Genomic DNA, 15,846 nt, shown 5'->3' with positions numbered 1-15,846 from the left:
TAGCAGACCATACACATTTCAACACTATGATTTGGGACACACTCGTTCTGATCTCAGATGCTGTTTAGGGCGGATAGAAAGGGAGAGAATTTCTTTCTTTAAAAAAACATCACAAAGCACAACAGAAGCTGGATCTGAATGCGTACACAGGGTCCTGGAGTAGTTTGTTACTTTACTGGTTGTTACAGCTGGTTGTTTTTCTCCTTTAGAACAATTACACGCTCTTCCTTTGACTTTCAACTCGGCATATTTTATGTTGGTGATTGTCTATGCTTGAATGTTGCCCTGTGACATCAGAAATGTTGTTTGACTGCTACATATTTAGTTTGATAATGTGTGTGTGTGTGCTCTCAGTGCCTTTCCCACAGATATTAAACACTTCCTGAATCATGAAACATTTATTCTGAGAATAGTAATTGTGTGTGTGTGTGGAACCTCCACAAAAATCCAAGAGAACGTCCAGCAGAAAGGAGACGTGGACAAAAAATAATTACAGACATACCTTTGATAAACTGCTCCATCTGAGCAGGGCTTTTACACGAGCGTACACAGCGTTCTACACAAACACCACACAGATTCTATCTCAGTAGTGTGCACTTTTTTCTATTTCTTACATAATCAGATCACATTCATTTTTGTTTTTGCTCACTCTTTATGCGTCTCGGATTTGGTGCCTGTCCCGTATCATATTTCACAGCATATGAGAGAATCCAGCAGTGATATTTAACCCTAATTATGTATTTTAATTTTGTCTTGTTTACATAATTTTTTCTTTATAAAAAATTGCACATATCTTTTTTTTTTTTGTTGTTGTTTTTAATTCCGAAGAACAGACCTCCTCCTCTTCTTCTCGTACAGGTTTGGTGACATTTCTGAATCGTCTCCTCTCACGATTGCACTTCTATTGATAAATGATTCATCCAGAGCTTCAAATACCGGCTGTAGCTTGAAATGTTAATGCATGCCCTACACACACACACACACACACACACACACGGGTTCTTCCTGTCGACTAGCCCCGGATAAAACCTCTAGAACCTTCTGCTTTGTGTCTGGCTGCCTGCCAGTTGAGCTTCACATTTAATCTTTGTGTGTGTGTGTGTGTGTGTGTGTGTGTGTGTGTGTGTGTGTGGCACACAGCAGGGCTGAAAGATGTGCGATGGGATGGCCACGCGTTCACACGCTCTGGTGATCGTGGCACTGCAGCTGCTCCTCTTCCTCACCGCGCTCCCCACAGGCCAGGCCTCAGGTAAGAGCATCACCTCCTCCTCCTCCTCCTCCTCCTTCTCATCTCCAGGCTTTGTTCCTCTCTGCTGTCCCATTCCTTTCGACAGAACTGTAACGATGTCTAAGATATGGAAGCATGAGCAGGCCAGCTGTCATAGCGTTCATCACACACCATGAGTAATAACATTAAGGATGAGTGTACGAAATGACACACGTCATCACAGCTCCTTGCTGTCTTAGTGGGAGTGGCCTACTGTCTCCACGGTCAATCACAGCAACACTAGCCAATCGTAGGAAGATGTGAGCTCACGTACGCGGAAGAGCGATCACCAGAGCGTGTGATTGTAGCTTCCTCTAAATATTTTACGCCACACTCTGTTGTGAATGTTGTGTTGTTTTTTCTGTCAGAGGTGTAGTTTGGGGGGATGGTTTCTTTCTCTCGCAGTGTTGTGTGTGTGTGTGTGTGTGTGTGTGTGTGTTTGATTCCTCCACCTCCAGAACAATCGACTGTGATGTGTCCACCCTCCACCCCACCTCCTCATCTTCCTCTTCACAGCTTTATACAGTCCTGTGAACAGAGACAGATGTCCTTGCAGCACGGCAGATGCTGTGCTTATTCCAGGGGTGTGGTGTGATGCCTGAGTGAGCCTGCGTGTGTGTGTGTGTGTGTGTGTAAAACACTTAAATCGATCTCCCGTTTTTAATGTGCTCGTCTTAAAATAGCGCCGCTCGTCCTTGTCCAACACGCACGGACACATTTTTGTTTTTTATGCGAGGCACTAGGAAGACTGCATCGTGTGTCGGAGCGATGGAAGAGGTGGGGAGGGATGAATGGAGAAATGGACGTGAAACTGTGTGTGTGTCTGTGTGTGCGTGTGTGCGCGCGTGTGTGTGTGTGTGTGTGTGTTTAAAGATCTCATAGCTCTAAACTTGAGTATCAATACACAGGGTGAGATATAGGGTGAGAAAGCAGAAAAGGACTCGCTGTATGTGGGAGGGGCATGCTCTCTCTTTTTCTCTCCTGTCAATCAGAGCGATGCTAGCCAATCACCGGCATCTGTGATCTCATGTATGCTAGAGCTTTGACCATAAAGATTAACCAAAACCTCCTGACCTCAAATCTGTGTGCTGACTGTGAGACTTTGACCCCCAGCACTTCCTGAACCCTGCATGTGAGAGTGTTATTGTTCCTCACAGAACGCTCTGAGCGATTATGAAATAAGTCTGGAAATCCTTATAAGGCTCGATAGAGGAACACATGAATCATATCACAATGAAAAGACGTTTTCGACAGCGAGCCAAAAACAGAAGCATTACCCAAAACTGCTGATCCTAGTTTCCAGATGTTTTCAGAGCTCACAGCATGTGCTCTGGATCGCTCCTGAGATGTTCAATGACGTGTGTTTTGAGATTTTGTTGTTTTGTTTTCTTTCTATAGCTACACACATGTCCCATGTCCTCATGTGCTTAGTAATAAACTTTCCTCGACCCTTCGTCATTTTTTTTATTATTTTAAACATCTTGTTAAATGCATTCAAAGGGCAGGAAGTGCAGTTAGCTGGAGCAGAACTGTGTGGGTGAAAGGATGGAAAGGATCTCCCTGTGGTCTTAGTGTTCAACACAATATACAGAGACTTTACCCCGTTCTGCCTCCTTACTGAAACTGAATACGTGGACGGATCCGTTAAAATTCGCATTGTGACAAGACAAGTCGACCAGAAGCAGCGTCCTTAAGCAGGCGTTCACACCAGTTTATCCTAATGCTTTAAATTCCAGTTCAATTAATACGTTATACACTGACCAGGCATAACATTACGGCCACCTGCCTAATATAGTGTTGGTCCCCATTTTGTTGCTGAATCAGCCCTGACCCGTCCTGCACTGTGTATTCTGACCCCTTTCTATCAGAACCAGCATTATCTTCTTCAGAAATCTGAGCAACAGTAGCTCGTCTGTTGGATCACACGGGTCAGCCTTCGCTCCCCATGTGCATCAGTGAGCTTTGACCGCCCATGACCCTGTCTCCGGTTCACCACTGTTCCTTCCTTGGACCACTGTTGATAGATACTGACCACTGCAGACCGGGAACACCCCACAAGAGCTGCAGTTTTGGAGATGCTCTGATCCAGTGGTCTAGCCAGACAATTTGGCCCTTCGTCAAACTCGCTCAAATCCTTATGCTTGTCCATTTTTCCTGCTTCTAACATCAACTTTGAGGACAAAATGTTGACTTGCTGCCTAATATATCCCACCCACTAACAGGTGCCATGATGAGGAGATCATCAGTCTTATTCACTTCACCTCTCACTGCTCAGTGTTATACCTGATTGTTGTATTTTATTATATTTCTAATAAATTTGCCTGGTAATTGAAGTTTGTCTGAAAAACAAAGCTGTGTTGGTTTTATTTTCCCCAGAGTCATGTTTTTAGGTGAAGTGCCTGAGTTAAAAGGCGACAATTTAAAAGGTTAGAAGTTTTTACAGAAAAAATCAGATACTTGTTGATATCGCCTGCTTTCTCAAGGTGTCTGTGGTATCGTGTCTGCTATTTCTGTCTTTAAATGCTAATCAAAAATCTAATAAATAATATTACCATGGTTCTAGCAAAATTCCGGACACTTGTTAAGCGAGAGAAAAAGACGGCAACTTCAGTATGTAATGTGGAAACCGTTAAAATTCACTGGAAATGTCCTTCCTACAGGATGCTCCATGGCAGAGCCTTTTGTTAAACGTTTTGAACACAAGCTTAAACAGTCATGACCTTGAACTCGGATAAATGAGCCTACACCAAGACCTGGTTCACATTTTATGACAGGTTTTTTTCCCCCTCATCTTTTAGTACAGCCTTTGTATGTTGGTGAGAAGCGAAGACGTAAATAAGCGCCACGTGAGTCTCCTGGGACCGGCTCTGAAAATTAAGACGGTAATAAGCAGCAGCGCTCGGCGACACTGATTGCGCTCGGCCGGTATGCGGTAAATGTTTAAAGAGGTTTCGCTTCCCACCAGGAGGTGGATGTGTATAAAACAAGCCAGATGTGCTGCAGCTTCAGCGAGGAACACTTTCTCACGCTTTTCTGTGGCTAGTCTAGATTTAGAAAGTTTTTTTTTTCTCTTTAGATCTTGTTAAAGGAGGTTTATAAAGTGAGCCATAAGTGGAGCTGCTTCCTATCCTGTCTTTATAAGTGTGAAAGGAGTCACTTTCCCACCAGGGCTCCAGGCACGACTGGGACTCTTTACGTTACACCTCATTTTTCTCTCGCACGATGTCCGAACAGCACCAAGACTAGGATTCGGACCGGGACCGGTAGCATCCAGACTTTGAGCAGCTGTTTCCCTGTTACCTTTGGACGCTGAGCACTCGCAGCACCCTGCTTTTAATCAAGCTGCTTTTTAACGACCTTCCACATAAAGGGGCTCAGCAGTTCACGGGCTATTACACGCAGCCGCTTCTCAGCAGCTTAATACTGTTTGTGCTGCGTGCAAGAAAAAGAGCTCGGGAGAGATGAACATAGCGTACTGTAATGGCACAGACGGCTAATGAAGTTTTCGCATGGATTCGTGTCAGAAATGCTCGGATTTTGCAGCTTAACGCTTTGTCCGAGTGTGATTACGGCTACGTCTACACTAATCCGGATAAATTTGAAAATGGCGTTTTTGTCTAAAAACGCTCCACGTTATCTTTTTTCAATCCTTTCCCAAAAGTCGGTCATCCAAACTGCAGTGTATGCAGTGAGTTTTTTTAAACTGACCGACAGTGAGGTGGACTGGAGTTGTTGCTGCGAGTAACACAGGAATAGAAAGTTGCAAAAGGGAGCGAGAATGTATTCTGAATGGATGTTGAATTGGTCACATGACTGAAAATGCGTCATCCTTTCCGAAAAGCCTCCATTCTCACAGTTTACACTGCGGCGTGAAAACGGCGCTTTCAAATTTATCCACAAGATTTGTTTTCGTTGACTAAAAACGCCGTCTCAGTGTGGACAGAAGGCCAAAACAAATTGAAAAACTCTGTGTGTGCGAGAGAGATCCAGGATACTGTTCCCACCTCACACCCAGTATATACCCTGGACAGGCTCTGGAACCCCTGACGAGGATATAACACACACATTGAACTTGATGGTGTGATGTATTTGTATAGAGGTTGGAGTTAGAGCTGTGCATTTGGACAGGGGACACAGTTACCACGGTAACGCCCTGGTCAACATACACCGTATACGTTGGATGACTATACCATCATTCGTTCAGTACTAGCTTTATTTCACAGAGCATAGATGAGCTTGTTCGGTGAGCTTTACCTGTTGAAGGTGCTCATGTGGGCGGGGCTTTGTGCGCTAAGTAGCCTTGGTTATTTTAACACCTGTGCACATACAGCGTGTGACGGTTCTTGAAGCTCAGGCCGCGGCGAGCAAACACGGAGACAAAAAGAGCAGCGTCAGTGGGCGTGGTGAATAAATACAAACGCAAAAAGAAAACAAAACGGGTCAATTCACTTACACAACCTCTGAGACATGCACATTTATCTCCACCGTGAATGCTCTGGAGTCAGGTCCATTAAAGAAAACGAGTAAATATTAAAGTAAACAACTGAAATAATGAGATTTATGCAAAGGTAAAAAAAATACATGCTGTTTGCCTCCATCGTTGAGAAATGAAGTAAAGAAATCTTCATGCTGCTTGAATTCATTTGGTGTACTGATATATCATCAGCCTTTATTTATTTATTTATTTATGCTGTATAATTACCCGTAATGGCTGTTTGCACACTGGAGTGTTTGGAGTGTATTTCTCTCAGGCCTATTTTTAGCCTCAGGTGGAGTGAAGCGCTGAGCGCCGGAGCCCTGCGTGGTTGAAGGGCCTGTTAACATGAACGCTGGCTATTCTGCTGCTCCCCGAGCTTATCCTACACTCCGGAACGGAAAGAAAGAGGCGCTCAGCCTCAGAGCTTTATTTTTCCTGGAAGCTTCAAACCTGTGATTATTTGAGGTTCTTGTCTGCTCTGCAATCAGCCGACTCCTTCAACCAGAGGATATGGGTTCGGGAAACGACCGCTTCTAATACCATTCTAAATATAGCTCTATGTTTCTGTCCATTCTCCACTCCAAGTCTCTTAATATCTCTCTCTGTCTCTCTTTCTTAACCTTTGTCTCGCGCTCTCTCTCTCTCTCTCTTACCCTTTGTCTCTCTTTCTGTCTCTCTCTCTCTCTCTCCCTCTCTCTCTCTATCTATCTCAGATTCCCTTTTTCTCTCTTCCTGTCTCTTTCTCCATTTTCCCCTCTCTCTCTCTCTCTCTCTCTCTCTCTATTTATCTATCTCAGATTCCCTTTTTCTCTCTTCCTGTCTCTTTCTCCATTTTCCTCTCTCTCTCTCTCTCTCTCTCTCTCTCAGATTCCCTTTTTCTCTCTTCCTGTCTCTTTCTCCATTTTTCTCTCTCTCTCTCTCTCTCTCTCTCTCAGATTCCCTTTTTCTCTCTTCCTGTCTCTTTCTCCATTTTCCTCTCTCTCTCTCTCTCTCTCTCTCTCTCTCTCTCTATCTCAGATTCCCTTTTTCTCTCTTCCTGTCTCTTTCTCCATTTTCCTCTCTCTATTTATCTATCTCAGATTCCCTTTTTCTCTCTTCCTGTCTCTTTCTCCATTTTCCTCTCTCTCTCTCTCTCTCTCTCTCTCTCTCTCTCTCTCTCTCTATTTATCTATCTCAGATTCCCTTTTTCTCTCTTCCTGTCTCTTTCTCCCTTTTCCTCTCTCTCTCTCTCTCTGTCTGTCTTTTCCTTTTTACTCTTGTCCTCTCTCTCTCTCTCTCTCTCTCGTCTTGTTCTTTCTTGAGTGTCTCGTTTTGCCCTAAAGTCATCAGAAGGTAAAAATCTTTGAGCTGCTGCTCTTCCTCTGTAGCTCCACTCTGCCTCTGCACGTCCTGTCAGCTGTAACACTATACACACTGCCAACGCCAGGACTTAGCCATGACTCAGAGCTTGAAAGAAATCTTACATGCGCGCACACACACACACACACACACACACACACACACACACACACACACACACCTTGTGCAAACATCATTGCACAGACATAATTAATGGCATTAAATGTTCCAAAGAAGCAGCATATGAACAGTTCACTTCCTCTTTCAGCACCTAGTTCATTCCTGTAGGAATTTCTGATGAAACGCAATCGTACCTGTACTTTTGTCCACTTTTCTGTACGCTTTCTAACTTTCACACCCCATGCTAACTTCTATCTATCTATCTATCTATCTATCTATCTATCTATCTATCTATCTATCTATCTACACTTTCTAATTTTCACAGCCCATGCTAACATCTCTCTGTCTCTCTATCTCTCTCTCTCTCTCTCTCTCCCGAACTAAACTGAACTTTGCTCACTATATCATGTTATGAAAACGTACGCTGTTCAGCTCGGTTTCTGTGACGATTAAACGTCGTCAGTCCCTGTGGCGTGATTACACCGAACATTTTTTTGTGTTTGGAAGCTTCATGTTTCTTTTCTTATTCTTCAGAACGAGAAGTGCAGAAAAATCTCCATGCCCTGTTTCTTGGTGTGTGTTTTGTCGTGTCTGTGGCGAAGGGAACAGCCACATATCGTGACTGGACCTGCACTGCAGCTGCTGGCAGGAGATAAGTGAGCAGATGGACCGAGATCAGACATTTGGTTGGGTTTTTAAAAAAGAAGTGAACGGTTTAGTAAGTGATGGCTGATAGAAACGTTGTGCAAAGTGCATTCCACTTTCCCAGCAAGACTTTGAGTCAACTCTGAGGTGTTCATTGTACATCCTTGTGAAGACATTGTACTCGATTCTGATTGGTCAGAAAATCAGTCGTTTCTATAGCAACAGATGTTCACACAGATAATTCAGAAGATTTTCTATGACTGAAAATCCTGAATGTGATTGGTTCAGGATCACAAATCAGTCGTTTCTATAGCAACAGCGCGTTCACACAGATAACTCAGAAGATTTTCTATAACTGAAACCCTGACGGAGTTTAGATCAAGATCACAAATCAATCGTTTCCATAGCAACAGCACGTTCACACGGCCCATCCACACGATCTGTTCGATTTTAGACACCACATCTTATCGTCCATATAGCGAAGTTTTCCGTAAGGAGATGTTGATGGTTTAACGTTTCTCGAAAGAGTCTCCGGTGTTGGAGCTCTGTAACTATAAACGGATAAAAAGTACATGTTTAGGAAATAAGCTGTAATTGTGCGTGAATTTGCTGTGCTGAACAATGTTTTGTTTGCTCTTTAAGAATTCGATACGCTGGATATTAATCCCCAGTGTACGTTCAGCTGTCTCGCCATCTGCTCGTCCGATCCGCTCCGGATCACGTCTGTCTCTCTGTCGCGAGCCGTCGGGTCAGGAATAGCTTAGTCAGCTTTAAACACGTGTCTCTGTGGCCAGAGACGCTAACAGACGTGAGCGTGCAGGTTGTCGACACCTCTGAGCACAGCTGCTGCGTCTGTGTGTGTGTGTGTGTGTGTGTGTGTTGGGCAGGGGGTTACCTACGAACAAACTCCACTCTGTGCTCGAGAGTAGCTCCAGCACATTCCAGGAAGGGGACAAGACACCAGACGGACTGATGGACAGGAGAGCTATTCTGCTCTCGCTGCCCCTCACACACACACACACACACACACACACACACACCCTGACCCAGTGTGTTGGAGTGTGTGTATGTGTAAAGCAGTAGGGAGGTATTTCTGCCCCACAGATGTCCCTGCAGGGTGAAAGGGCGTTCTGACCAGTGTCAACTCCCATCTGTCACGTTTTGAGAGACAATAGAGATTTCAGAGAGATTTCTCGCTTCTGGTCCAGATTGAAGGGCACACGTGCGAGGGCACTCCCCTCACTCCTCCCTCCTTCACTCCTCCTCCCTCCCTCACTCCTCCCTTTGTTTTATTGTAACGGTGCTGCTGGAGGGCGTCAGCCGGCGACCCCGACCACTGAAAAGACTTAATGAAGAGCATGTGGCGCGGGGTTTAGTCTGTGTGTTCTGCCACTCTCAACTGGGGACACTGATTATTTGTGTGTGTGTCTGTCCCTCTCTCTCTTGATCTATCTCTCTCTCTCTCTCTCTCTCTCTCTCTCTTCCTCTGTCTATCAGCATCATGATGCACACACACACAACACACACTGCAGTGTGTTATTAAAAAAAAAAAATCTTTTCTTCACATTATGTACAAAGCTGGATTGATACAGACACATTGTACTTTGGACATCTGGACATCCAACTTAACCAACCATCTTAGCCAACACACACACGCGCACACACACAATGCTGAACATTCCCCCCAAAACCCCTAAATAATTTATTTTTCTGATTTAGTGAACTCTCTGCTCTCCTCGTGTATGAGTGATTCCGTAAAATCAGATTTTTTTTTTTGTTTACTCGTGATAATCGTCAAACAAAATAAATATCTATTTTTCCTCATTATGATGAGCAGACAGACATCTCCAGGCTGTCCTACAGCATCGCACCCAGGATGAACCGAACAATCTGTACACACTCGGGCATCCTGACTCAGTGAGGGTGCTGACTTCAGTGTTTTTCTGGTTGTGTGTGTGTGTGTGTTTTTGTTTACGTGGTGCTGATCCTGAATCAGCCCTGTGTGTAGCTGCAGTGCCTACACAGCGCCGATGTTCTGGGGTGGAGACTCGAGCGAGAGAGTGAGTCAGTGAGTCAGTAGCGTGGGACTGGGCCAGTGTTTCTGCCAGGGTTCGTTCCTTTCTGACAGCCGTCTGTGTGTGTGTGTGTGTGTGTGTGTGTGTGTGTGTGACGCTGACTGAGATTTGTTCTTCCTTTGGAGATGATGAGTGCATGTGGAAACCTGCCTCCTACCCAACATTCCTTGCACAAGCCTCTACTCACTGGATAAACTTTGTGTGTGTGTGACCTCTGGAGCACAGATTCTGACTTCTAACCCTCCATCTCTTGCATTTTACATTTCTGGCATTAAGGAGACGCCCTCATCCAGAGCAACTTACATTTTTATCTCATTTTATATACAACTGAACAAATGAGGGTTAAGGGTTCAAGCAGTGGACCTGGGATTTAAACTCACAACCTTCTGATCAGTAATCCACCTTAACCACTAAACTAGCACATCCCCATGGGGGTCCAGGGGTCATGATGACCATCACTGACCATAAAACTCCATACATGTCCTGCAAAGGTTTAACATCCCATTTGACCATAGAACAACATTTATCCTTTAATGCCAAACTAACTGTTTCGACTGAAAACGATCTGAAACCCATGATCAGTATGGAGACCTTCACTTCCTGAGCTCTCACTAAGAAAATCTAAGGGGACACCCCCTTTTTGAGTTCCTCAGAAGTGATGTTAAATCAACACGACCGCTCGTTTACGCTCATGTTAACAAATTAAAATTGTTGAATAAATAAATAACGAGACGGATCCATACGATCCTGTTACAAAATGGAAAAACTGGGTTCAGAATTTTTTATTTTATTTATTTATTTATATTTTTGTGGGGGAATATAAAGAGCCGAAGAGGAAGAGTATTTTGTGTACATGATGGATTGTACAGTTTATTAGCTTTACTCAAATTTTTTACTTAATTTTTTCATACTTTATTCATATAAAAATACTTTTGATGTGTGTATGTTTAGATTTTAGCTGTTTATTTGTTTTCTTTCTTTGTTATTTTAATCTAAAACAATTTTTAAGTTTAGCAGTTTTTAAATGGAATATTTTTTGAAACCATTATCAGCTGATACTTCAGGTTTCAGGACACTTTCAGCTGATGCTTAGGGTTTCAGGATCCGTATCAGAAAGAGAAACCGCAGCAGCAAGTTTTGTTTCGTTTCACAGCACATCTTCAATCACACTGATCTGACTCTGAACAGTGACAGAGGGAATAAACCCAATCTAATAAGGTAGTAATAAGGAAAGAGAGAGTAATAAGGTAGTAATAAGGTAGCCACCTTAAGACTTTTTCCATTTCTTTAACTCCACAACAGAATGCCGTTCTTTTTCTCGATCTCCTGGTGAGTTTCGAGTTTCTCATGTTAAGCAAGAGCATCATCTTTTACTCAACCCCACCACAGGAACAGAAACCTCGTCTGATATTTCCCCATTTCAGAAGTTCCCATGATGCGCTTCACACATCCTGTCTAGACTCGACGTTTTCTGACGATAATGTGTTAAAGATAATACGAAACGAAACGAAACGAAACGAAACAGCCTTTATTTGTCACATATACATTACAGCACAGTGAAATTCTTTCTTCGCATATCCCATCCTTGGAGGTTGGGGTCAGAGCGCAGGGTCAGCCATGATACGGCGCCCCTGAAGCAGAGAGGGTTAAGGGCCTTGCTCAAGGGCCCAACAGTGGCAACTTGGCGGTGCTGGGGCTTGAACCCCTGATCTTCCGGTCAACGACCCAGAGCCTTAACCACTTGAGCCACCACTGCCCCATACTGTGATAAAACTCGTCGTCGTCGTCTCCCTCTGATTAATCAGAGTTCAGCAGCGCTGCAGCGTGAAGCTCGCATGACGTTTACTCCTAGAGACGAGCCGCTCGTTGTGTTTAATGGATTAAAACCAGAAACAAATCTGGAGCTTCGCCAACGCCCCCCCCCCCCCCCGCCTAATAGTTTTAGCAGGAACAACTTCCTTCCTACAAAAATAAGAAAAATAGCTGTTTCCCAGCAGCTATTATGTTTAACCAGAACTGTTTATTTCCATCATTCAGATCACGCCTGTGTGCTTATTTCCTTTCTCCACACACACACACACACACACACACATCTGACTAATCCTTGTGAGGACCTGCCATTAGCATAATTATTACTGCAGCTAATTTAATTAACATTTTAAAAACATCAATCTAACTTTAACCTCATTAACTTAAACCTTTTAAACACAAAAAAGTAGCTTTTGTTTTGTTTTAATCTCTCTCTCTGTCTCTCTCTTTGTCTGTCTCTCTCTCTCTCTCCCTCTCTCTCTCTCTCTCTGACTCCCCCCGTCTAACACACACATGCTTTTTTCACTTTTAGATATAGACATGAAACATGACTCCAGTTTTTTATTACTTTTCTTCTATCTATATGTGAATGTTTGTTTCCTCTCTCACACACACTCCCACACACATGTTGTGACTCGGCAGGCCTGTCCCCTCTGGGAGAAGCCTTATGTGTGTTAAAGGGTGCTGAAACTTTAGACGTGCAGCGAAAGAACACCGCAGCCTCAGATGGCTCTTGCACAGGAAATCACACACTGCTCTTTCCCCTGCAGCAGCGCTCTGAGACGTGTGGCATTGTGGCACTGCGAGGTGTTCGAGGCGTGTTCACACTTCCTGAGCACAGAAACATATTTACACACTACATCGCTATCAGCAGGGAGCTCCAGCAGCCCACACGCTCCAGTCCTTTTGTTTGGAGGGAAAGTCTGAGAATTTAACACTCCCTCTGTGTGTGTGTGTGTGTGTGTTGGTATAGATGGAAAAAACACAGGCATTAATGTCCAGAAAATAGATATTCTCTCTTCCCCTCCTTCAGGATTAGGCTCAAAGGACTGGCCCAGAAAAACACACACAGGGAAAAAACAAACAAGACACTAAACCAGCACTGGGTTTAAAAAGCGGACTGGTGCTCCGTGTGGATCAGGTCCTAATCCTGGCATGTGGAGCAGAGTTTAGCCTGGATAAGCTCCTCCGGACCAGAGCCATCAGTTATAATGTGATCAGCTTCACAATGTTTACAGTTCTTTTTTTTGTAAATCCTCCTTTTTTATTTTTTGTATTTTAGACACCATTTTAACAGAAGTTCACCGTTAATTAAGAAATTGCATAAACTTCAAAACTCCACACACACCTACATGTTTGAAGCTTTACTTTATAAATGAAATATGGTCTATTTGTGTGCATGAAATGATTTGTAAATGTACTTTCTTTGGTGAAACATACATATTGAAGCCACAAAAGCCACATGAGTGATAAGTAAAGGCATAGTTTAATACTGGTGAGCACTGAGAGGTGAAGTGAATAAGACTGAGTATCTCCTCATCATGGCACCTGTTAGTGGGTGGGATATATTAGGTCAGCGAGTGAACATTTTGTCCTCAAAGTTGATGTTAGAAGCAGGAAAAATGGACAAGCGTAAGGATTTGAGCGAGTTTGATGAAGGGCCAAACTGTGATGGCTAGACCACTGGATCAGAGCATCTCCAAAACTTGCTATTTCTTTTACCTTTAAGATTTATAATGATGATTTAGCTACATTCATAGCTCCTGCTGGTCCAGCGGCAGGATCCCGTGCTCTCATTGCCACGGCCCGGGTTCGATTCCCAGTCAGGGCGCTAACCCAGCCACTGAAGAGTTAACGCTCAGTGACGGCCCCAAGCCCGGATTTAATGGGTGAGTTGCATCAGGAAGGGCATCCGGCGTAAAGCCTGTGCCAAATCAAAACATGCGGACCAAATGATCCAGAAACGGGGAGCAGCCGAAAAAACAACAACAACATTTAGCTAGTTGTAAGCAGTCTGTCGGCTCGTATCAGGACAATACTGACCCCTACTGACAGGAAGATCTTTATACATCAAACGTCAGGGATCATTTCACCAACACAATAAGGAAGCACTTGTTTCTATAGACGAATGCACAAATGGTTTGCATTACTGATTCACACACTACACTGAATAGCAAAGCCTTCACTGCATCACTCTTACATCTCGTCGTCTCTTCGGTGAAAACATTCAGTGTCAGGAGTGAATTCAGTTCCCTGGTGTTCATCAACAGTGTTGCAGTCGCGCCACACTGAAATGCAATCACTGTCCATTCCCAGCCCGGGGCTGTACTCAGGGGAGTGGATGTAATCAGAGAAGAGCCTGAAAGCACCAATTCCCAACAGGCCACACAAAGGAAACGCCCCATCTCTGAAACTTTTCCACAGTACATTCCCGGTGTAGGCAGGGACTCCAAACCCTAGGACACCATTCATCTTCACAATGCAGACCGCACCCGAGTATCACCTCCAAGAAGGAAAAAAGAGCCTGTCTGCCAAAGTTCTGTATGAATATAAAACCATTTGTTTCTCCATCCATGTCCAGATTCACCATCACTCTGCTTCTGGATTGAATCTGTGCTTCTTTTTTTTTCTGAAACCAGGAAGAAAAGATGATTTCTGTAGCTCCAGGGTTGTGTGATTCGTCGCTCCAATTTTATACACATACCATTCAATCTCATTTGTCATTTTTGTGCTGAAAGCCTTTGTGTCTGTGTCTTGGAGTTCTGTACATGTAGCTCATTTGAATGTGAACTAAAAGTCGGAAGTAGGAATTCGGAATTAAGCCGTTTGCAGCCTTGGTGTGCCTTTTGAGCTACAAAGCTGCAAAAGCGTTGACGTCTTCACGTTCGTCTTTCATTAGCTGCTTAACTGATGAGCAATAGTAGAACTATGTGCTGCAGTGTTTACTCTTCATGCTTGGAGCAGCTGTGTGGATTTGACGTCACTTGCTGAGTTCCTGAGTCGGAATTCTGAGTAGGAACTTGGAAGAGGACGCCAAAACAAAGAATAGAGCTCACTCCAGCGCCTTTAACCCCTGACTCTAACACACAGTGTCATGTCAGGATGGCCGCTCACAGCAACAACGGGAACATTTTAACTTGTCTCAGTCGTAAAATCCTTCCAGTGCACAGGAGTCCCACAATGCACCACAAAAACCAGGGAGTATCCATGCTCACTTACTATGTTCTCTTAGTGGACAACTGGACCTCATGTTTTCTGAAGCTTCTCAGATCAAAAGAGAAGCCAAAAAAAAGGCAAACCAACTTTACAAATGTAGACAAGTTAGCATTGTTATAGCTCTAAAAACAATATATAACTTTATTCAAAGTTTTATACACGGTTTGTTCAAGTCTAATGATTTTTAAATCGTTTAATAATTAAAAAATAAAAAAAAAACCCTAGTTAGAAATGCTGTAGAGATCCGTAACAGAACAAAGTATTTTTTTACTTTTAACATTACAAATACATTTCTGGCATTTAGCAGATGTCCTTATACAGAGCAACTTACATTTTATCCCATTTTTATACAGCTGAGCAAATGAGGGTTAAGGGCCTTGCTCAAGGGCCCAGCAGTGACCGCTTGGTGGACCTGGGATTACACTACCACATCCCCAAATAATGATATCAGACAGATCTCAGTCCTGTCTGTTGTTGATAAATGTCATGTCACCTGAAATCTAGTCATCAGTGTCTTAGTGTGTAGTGAGCAAGGGTCCTTACCACTGCCTAAACTCGTGCCCTCGAGCTGATTGAGACGCGCCAATGGAGACGTCTGTGTAATTTTTTCCCACTTTGCAGCTTGATTACTCAAATAAACGACAGTGAATTTGAACACTGAGCTTTAAACATCGTCAACGCATCAACAGACGACTTATTTAGGACCTTTAATAATTAATAATCAAGCTTTTCTAAGCGATAAATAAACAACAGTGTGATAATATAAGTCAATAACTGAAACCCTGTAACCTTTCTGTGGTTTGACCTTGAATGTCTAGAGCTGTATTTTGGGTCGCTTATAAAATAATGAGGTTGTACAAGTCAAACTGGTTTGTTCTGGAGGATTATTTAATACCAGT

The 15,846-nt window shown here is 43.5% G+C and overlaps 1 protein-coding gene across 2 annotated transcripts in view; it reads left to right on the top strand.

The window, feature by feature from the left end:
- The window catches only part of susd6 (sushi domain containing 6), a 31,663-nt gene that overhangs the window by 6,574 nt on the left and 9,243 nt on the right, over positions 1 to 15,846 (top strand). Inside the window, exon 2 of one of the 2 annotated variants that reach the window (XM_058379649.1) lies at positions 1,144 to 1,249. In XM_058379649.1, coding sequence (XP_058235632.1) covers positions 1,153 to 1,249 — 97 coding nt within the window. In that variant the 5' untranslated portion in view covers positions 1,144 to 1,152. Of the gene's footprint in view, positions 1 to 1,140; positions 1,250 to 15,846 lie in introns of both variants that reach the window. The other variant, XM_058379648.1, reaches the window with a different exon arrangement.

Source organism: Hemibagrus wyckioides, linkage group LG25 (assembly GCF_019097595.1).
Source record: "Hemibagrus wyckioides isolate EC202008001 linkage group LG25, SWU_Hwy_1.0, whole genome shotgun sequence".
In the NCBI taxonomy this organism is placed as follows: domain Eukaryota; kingdom Metazoa; phylum Chordata; class Actinopteri; order Siluriformes; family Bagridae; genus Hemibagrus; species Hemibagrus wyckioides.
Note: the sequence above shows the minus strand (reverse complement) of the source record. Positions and strands in the feature narration are given on the sequence as shown.